This window comes from Corylus avellana, chromosome ca1, assembly GCF_901000735.1.
Source record: "Corylus avellana chromosome ca1, CavTom2PMs-1.0".
NCBI classification, from domain to species: Eukaryota; Viridiplantae; Streptophyta; class Magnoliopsida; order Fagales; family Betulaceae; genus Corylus; species Corylus avellana.
In genome coordinates this window covers 33,008,154-33,016,190 of record NC_081541.1, presented here as the reverse complement: position 1 = coordinate 33,016,190, position 8,037 = coordinate 33,008,154, and the positions used below count along the sequence as shown (strand labels likewise).

Sequence of the window (8,037 nt, the reverse complement as noted above, 5' to 3'; positions counted from 1 at the left end):
TTTTGGGCTTTTTTTGGGCTTTTTTCTTTGGACCGATTTTGGGACCGGGTTTGGGCCGGTTTTGGGCTCACTTTAAACATTTTTTTTTCTCATTTTAAACATTTTTTTTTTCCCTTTCCATGGCCATTTTAGCATTAAAAATTGCTATATACCAAAATCTTGTTGGCCACCTTCTACAAATCTACACATCATATAATATACAAATAAAATTACAACAAAATCATCACTTCACTTGTAGTCTTATACATAAACTCACAAGCAAATTCATAAACTCACACATAGAAATAAAATAAAACACAAACAAATTCATAAACTCACAAGCAACAAAAAAACCAACATATATGGTTAAACTTGAAGCTTGAGGCCCATTTCAATCAACCAAAAAAAATTCATAAACTCACAACTTATTGTTATATATATATATATATAATATAAATATATATTATATTTAAAAAAAAGCGGTTAGCGGGTAGCGGTTAGCGGTTAGCGGATTTTCAAAACCCACTAACCGCTAACCGCAACCGCCTAGGCGGTTAGCGGTTTTTACTAACCGCTTTCAAAGCGGTTAGGCGGTTAGGCGGTTAGCGGTTAACGGTTATAGCGGTTAGCAATTAACGGTTGCGGTTAGGCGGTTTTAAATTTCACCCCTAGTACGCACGGGGCGCATATTAGCCAACACGCAACCAATTCTTTTCTTTTTCCTCAAGTTCGACACTGTACATATCTCTCAGCGCAATCGTCTTCTCATATCAAAGACAAGTGCTTCGCTCTCTGTGTCTCTCAACCTCTTCGGTAATTTCAATTCGCCCCCTTAATTTCACTAAATTGCCATTCACTGTCTTCCTTTTTATCTATATTTGATTTTGGATCTAATCACTTCTTGCATTTTCTGAAGTCCCTGTTTGCTTGTCGAGAAAGTTAAGGAAAATTGCAATACAACTGGGGCTTTCAGTTGTATTAGCTCTAGTTGACTGGAATTTTTCGTTTCTTGAGGTGCAAATGATGGAAATTTCAATAATCAAGAATTTTTTTTGTTTTTTCTATAGTAACTTCGTAGCTAATTGGGGTCTTTAAAGTTTATAATCTTGCGTCCACAAATTTAATTTAATCGGTTTAGGTCTTCGAGTCTTTGATGAATGCCTGTAAAATTTCATTCCTATTAGTTTTGAAAGGTATTAACAGATGATGAGAAATCAAAATTTGGAATCTGTAATTGCTTTGTGCTATTGGTATTTGACAAAACTCGGATTAGCTGTACACTTGTAGTGAGTGCCTCTGCTTGGTGATATGTTTTGTGTACTGAGATTATTTGATGGGTTTGGTGTATGTCTGTATGAGGCGATGATAGATTTAATGGACAATTGTTTGGTTTTGTTGTACTGTTTAAACATTGGGTTTTCTTGTTCTTATAGGGAGCTTTGGAAGGTTCAGTTATCTGGTGTGACCATCTATTCGCGGTAGAAAATGGTATGTTTTCACTTGGACTTCTCTTGTGTCAATGACTTCTAGGACAGTGCGCGTTGTGGCTGATTTATTGGCACTTGAGAAGTGTGCATTTTCTCATGCTATTATGGTCAAATGTGAATGATCGAGTGGGCTCTGAGGGGGAAAGACTTGGGAAAAGAATTTATGATTTATTAATGGTTAACTATCTCATAAATAAGTATGCCCTACTGTTTGTCAAATTTCATTTTTTTGATGGATGATTATTATTTATACTTAATCCTTCTGGTTGTGAAAGTGCAGTTTTTCGACGGATATGGGTATCATGGGACATCATTTGAGCAGACATATCGATGTTACCCTGCATCTTTTATTGAAAAGGTGGAAATGTCTTCATCTTTACCATACTAAGTTATACACACTTGCTCTGCAGCATTAGATCAGTGGTATTTTATGCTTTGACAACTTGTAATGGTTCAAGACCTTGTAGACCGATCATATCACTGTTGTGCAATAAACAATAGAAGCACAGCTAATTCTGCTTCTCAGAAATCTCTAGCTCTTTCATCTTGAGGAAGGCAATTAATTTACGCATTTGGTTTTAGGTCCTGAGGAGAAAGAAGTTGGAAATTCTTGTTTTTCCTAGGAGAAAATGTTTCTCTCTCTGTGCATATGAACCAAATCCTATGTGCTTGCATTTGTGATCTTGGAAGTTTATATTCTTCTTTTTCTCAACTTTTCTGTTGTTTAACTCCAATTTATTTTATATATCCTGCAGCCACAGATTGAAAGTGGAGATAAAAGTAAGTTTTCAAATTCATCCCACTTTCTGTGATTAGATTTCAGTTATATGTGTATTATTTTTTATAGTCTCTTAAATTTTGTTGTTTCAGTTATAATGCCTCCGTCAGCCCTTGACCGCCTTGGTTAGTTATTCTAAATTGATCTATTATTATGCAGTATTTTATTTGGGGTTGATGTAGTTTGTGTTCCTCATGTCCTCATATCATGAATGCTAATGTGGATAACAAACTTGCAGCGTCTTTACATATCGATTATCCAATGTTGTTTGAACTTCGAAATAATGCTGCTGAGCGGGTTTCTCATTGTGGGGTTCTTGAGTTCATTGCAGAAGAAGGCATGATCTATATGCCTTATTGGGTAGGCTTTCAGAAGTGCTCTTTGCTATATGTTTGGAATTAGTACTGCAATTTGCTATGAGTAAATTTTAAGTGTCAAAGATGTCTTCTCGTCATTTAATGTGCCTTTTCTTTTATTTATTTATTTATTTATTTCTGTATAGATGATGGAGAACATGCTCCTACAAGAGGGGGACATTGTGCGGGTTAAAAATGTGACCCTTCCAAAGGGAACATATGTTAAATTACAGCCCCACACAAAGGACTTTTTGGATATCTCTAACCCAAAAGCTATGTAAGTTGATGATTTTTATGTTATTAGTCATTAGTTAGTGGTAGATGTGGTATTTCTCGAGTCAGTGATGTCCTCGTTTGGCAAAGAAGGGGATTCATGCAATTGAATTTATGAATGTAATGCATCATGTCATGTCCTGTTTCCAACAGGTCTATGGTATTTGGTGTCATGTGAATTCAGGTAATGATGTGAACAAGGAAGCCCACTGTTGATTCTATAAAGAAGATTGTAATCAAAATGAGGGGCTTTTATAAGGGGGACAAAGAAACAAGTTAATAAATAATAACACATAGTACTTTATTGTTATGTTCTTCTCATGTCCATCCATTGTTTATCATAGAGTATGTCTGTGGTGTATTTGTGTAGTCCTGACTCTCTGTTCCATATCATCCAGTCATATAAAGATGTTATTCATCCTGTCGTGCCTGTTGTTTACTTCCTTTTTGTCATGCAGCTTAGAGACAACGTTAAGGAATTTTTCCTGCTTAAGCACTGGGGATAGTATTATGGTGGCATATAACAACAAGAAGTATTACATAGATATTATAGAAACAAAGCCTGCTAATGCAATAAGCATTATTGAGACAGACTGTGAGGTGGACTTTGCTCCTCCCCTGGATTACAAGGAACCTGAAAAGCCTGTTGCATCTGCTCATCCAAGCAAACCAGGTCAAGGTGCATATTTTTCCTTTCTTCCTCGTTATGCGCTTTTTTTTGTCTCAGTTTTCTTTCTGTTATCCTTGTGGCTTTTTTACTCATAATGGAGAGTGAATGTGCTATGTAGTTTCTCTCTTTTATCATACCTCACATAAAAGGAGATACTCGACCTATTTCTAGGGGACACAAAAATTATCCTGATTCAAGTTTTGTTTATTATGGTACTTAAAAGTTTCTCTTAGTTAGATGAAATCAGTTGATATCCACTTTTGTGCACTGCTTGGTACATTCTGCACTTCTATGTTAAAAATATAATATAACAGGTATGCTTCTTTCTTTTACTTCCAAAAACAAAAAACTAAGTTAATGGCCTCTTTTGTTCTTGCAGTTGAAGAAGCTCCAGCTGAATCTGAACCTAAATTCAACCCTTTCACTGGAGTAGGGAGACGCTTGGATGGGAAACCTTTGATGCATCAGCCTGCACCAGTTTCTTCCTCAGGGTCCAAAGAGAAGCGGCCTGATGCTGGCAAAGGTAATGCACAGTCTTCTGCTGGGTCTAGTTCACAAGGCACCACTCGTCAGACTCAGGGAAAGCTTGTGTTTGGATCAAATGTAAACCGTGCTGCTAAAGAAACTGAAAAGGTGCTGGTGTTTCGTCCTTTGTAAACCACTATCATACTTATTTGGCTCTCCAAAGGGAAACTAACAAAAACGCTACTGAAACTATTTGTTTTCCTTAATGCTGCAGGTAGCAGCAAAAGAGTCTAAACAAGAGCAGCCCCCAAAGAAAGAAGAGCCAAAATTCCAGCCTTTTTCTGGGAAAAAGTACTCGTTGAGGGGTTGATGGATTTTCAAACAATCAACTGCTTTAACTTCTTTTGTTATCCTTCACCTGTACCTATGTGGATCAGGAAATACAATAGAATTATGTATTTAACTGGGATGTTTTAACTACGAGAAGGTGAAACAGTAGTAGGTTCTCATGTTAAATGAAGAAATGAAAAAGAAACCTATTTCATTTGTTACTGGAATTTTGAAGTGGGCGAGCAACTGTGCCTGCAGAATTCGTTAATAAGTAGGAGTAAGCCGTATGTTAGAGAGAGCCGAGTTTTGATAGGAAGGTGAAACTAGGGGTCCACTTTTCTCTAAAGAAGGGAAGTAGTAGCAAAACTTATTATGGATTTATTGTGTACTAGCAGGATATGGATCCCTACAATGTCATGCCGAAGAGGGGGCAGGCAGGGGAAATTTTAGTGGGGAAGCTGTGAGAGGGGCTCCCTACTGGAGCAGCGGTAATTTGTTTGGGCGGGCGGGCTCTCTATTTGGGCAAGGACCCGAAGCCCTTTGTCCAAAGAAAAAGATGGGGTAATAATAGAAAATTTCAATTATAGGGTCGTTGCTCACAAGGGTAAGTTGTCTCTCACAAGGGCAGGTTGGCTCTTGCATGCTGAATCGATGCATGGATTTTGCAGATATGTTATGGGCAGGTCATATTATCATGTGAGAAAAAGCTATTGTAGGGAATATAATCCTCAATATGAATTTGTAGGCTTGCTTCCTTTATTGATTCCTTTTAATTATTTTTCTACGTTCTTCTAGAGTGAATAGTCTATACGCATTTAATCTTCTTTTTTTTTTTTCGCACAACGAACTTTTGCGCTAGCACTCTCAGTTCTACTTTTACCATCTTGGCTTTCGACGAAATCATTTTACGTCGAAAGAAATTGAGCTTAAGAACTTGATTTTTTTATTATTATTATTCATTTTTATATATCCGTGCAAAGGGATATGACTTATGAGAACTTGATATTGACCTTCAAAAGTTTCCAAAATGTAATATTTTAAAAAAAATCTTTGGATACAGTGTATTCCTTTATTGATTTTTTTGAATAATATTTTTATGATCAGTCTTTTTTTTTTTTTTACAGTACTGGCTTTGGGTTCTTGATAGTGGGCATCAAAATGAGGGCTCCAAAATTAAAATGTTGAGAACCCAAGCTTAGCCCATCATTAGTCGTGCTGGACTGTAACAACTCACAAGTATCTTGAAGGCCCAGACGAACTATCTGGAATTTGTGCTCTCCCTAAATGGCGGGTTGCTACCTTCATATATGATATATGGCGAGACAAATTACACTTTACCCTTCTAAAATTTGGGATGATTTTCAATTCGACCTCCAATATTTCAATTTTTGCAATGTACCCTTTCAAATATTTGCAATTCGACTAATTTTATCTCAAAATTCTCATATTGCCCTGAATTTTTTTTTTTTAAAAAAAAGAAATTAAAAACAAATTGGGGTGCAAAAATGGCCAGATGGCTAAGGGGTGGTTACGGCTACCCCAATTTTTTTTTTAATTTTTTATAAAAAATAAAAAATTATGGACAATATGGGAATTTTGGGATAAAATTGTTCGAACTAAAAAATTTGGAAGTTTGAAAGGGTGCATTGCAAAAATTAAAACATTAAAGGTTAAATTAAAAATTGCCCCAAACTTTGAAGGGATAAAGTGTACTTTTCCCTATATGATATATCCCTAGAAACCTTCTATTCTATGAGCCTGAAAAAAAAGTCATTACAAGAGATCAGACGGCTTGGATCACATTTTTAGTTTTTAGTTTTGTTAAAAAACAAATTTAAAGATATTTTTGTCTCATTGAAAAAAATTTAAATGTTATTTTTGTGTTTTTACTAGCCTTGGAGGGCATATTGACATTTTTTTATAGTTTAGGGAGAACATTAGCACAATTTCTAATTTGGAGGGACATTAACAATGGGTGATAGTTTGAAGGAATATGTACTTTTCCCTATAAAATTAACTTGTCATAAATTACAAAAGGTAATCTCGAATTTAAGCAATATTGTGGAATGCATGTTAGTAAACGCGTGTGTTCCTTGAAGTTGCTTCAACTATACCAAGTTGGTATGCTTTAAGATCCCCTGATTAACCAAGCATTAGGGTGAGAGGAATAACTCAAATACTCGAGGTTTACCTATGCCTAACACACTATAATTCTGAGGTTAGCTATGCGTAAGAGTTTCTCCTCGTTATCTAAAGAAATAAAAGTTGCATTTTTGCATTTATTGACTGCACAAAAAGTGTGCATATGTACTTTAACGATGTGAAATTGCCCTAAAACTTGATCTATCTATTTCTAGAGGTATTCTTATATCCTTAATGTATTAGAACCTTGAGTTTCAAGTTTTTAGCAATTAAAGAACAATAGAAAAAATGTTAATGGTGTTTAAACCGTGTATTTCTCTTTTACAACTAGAAATGAAATTATGACATAATTATTAGAGAATCAACAAGGAGTGAAATGGTTGGAATCATGCAATTATTACAGAATATTTCATAAGAATAGAGAGATTGCAATAATGTGCAATTACTATGATAATATTGTGAAATAAGTATGGAATATTACAAGGATCCTGTCAAAAGGGCTACTACATTGTGAAAAAAAAGTAAGGATGGGCATAATTAAAATATTGTTGAGGATCGAATAAATTCACTTCTATTTGGAAAAAAAGTCACTTTGTAATCACAAGTTCACATGGCTATCTAAATCAAACATAATAAGGAAAGACAACAACAATCCTTTGAAAAGTTATTATCGTACTGAAAAGTAAGGCAGGCATCATGAATATATTTCAATCCTGTTGGGTATCATTAATATCTCTCTCATTTTTCGGCCCTGAATATGCTCATGTAAAAAGGATAAGGATCTCCAATAATAGGACCAATACCCTATAATTTGTAGAGTCTCAAATTATGTGAATTTATGCCGTTTCTTTGCATATGCTTATTTGAAAAATGCTGCTTATTTTGTTAATAATGAGAATAATTTAGTATATTTTCATGAGGTTTTTGCATTTTATGTTGTAAAAATTTTTTGAATTAAAAATTGTTGTTTTGTTTACCGAGAAAGAAGCGTTTCTTCGAGAGTGGAGAAAAAACCTTTTAGAATAAACTTTCTTTATGGCTGTCTCGGTAACGTTCCACATTTTTAATATGTAGCATTTTTTTCAAGCTATTTGATTCAAGAAACATTCCACATTTTTAAAAATTAACATAATTTGAGACTCTGGGATCTTGATATGTTCGAATTTTTGTAAAATTCAGACAAACTATAACAAGGGATCATCTATCGTCCATGTATAAAAGTATGATATACCTTTTATTATTAGATTATCAAAATTTCACTAAGCTGCTCCAAATAGGTGGACTCTGTAACTCTCATCTCTAAAGCTGTTCAAATTTTGGTAGAATTCAAGCGGGAATCGTCATTGATGAATAACGGTATGGGTTATTGTTATGGAAAGTAGATTGACATTCCCTAAAATGTTATTGCCATTACACTTTTCCTCAATGTAGTACCTTATCTTGTTAATGCCTTGTTTGCTTTCCCTAATGTAGACAACATGCGATAACATGGAGACCTTTATGCCTTGTTAGCGTTATGAAGGTCGGCATCAAAGCTGGAATCTGCTGCTGCAGTAG

General features: G+C 35.0%; 1 protein-coding gene across 1 annotated transcript; it reads left to right on the top strand.

Moving 5' to 3' along the window:
• The first annotated feature begins 685 nt into the window (after positions 1-685).
• On the top strand, positions 686-4,559 carry LOC132167104 (uncharacterized). Its single transcript, XM_059578001.1, has 10 exons — positions 686-792; positions 1,413-1,467; positions 1,747-1,824; positions 2,222-2,246; positions 2,337-2,369; positions 2,483-2,604; positions 2,747-2,877; positions 3,332-3,552; positions 3,923-4,176; positions 4,283-4,559. Exons 2-10 carry the CDS (start codon positions 1,465-1,467, stop codon positions 4,376-4,378), a joined length of 963 nt encoding a protein of 320 aa, XP_059433984.1. The 5' UTR covers positions 686-792; positions 1,413-1,464; the 3' UTR covers positions 4,379-4,559.
• The last annotated feature ends 3,478 nt before the right edge of the window (positions 4,560-8,037 follow it).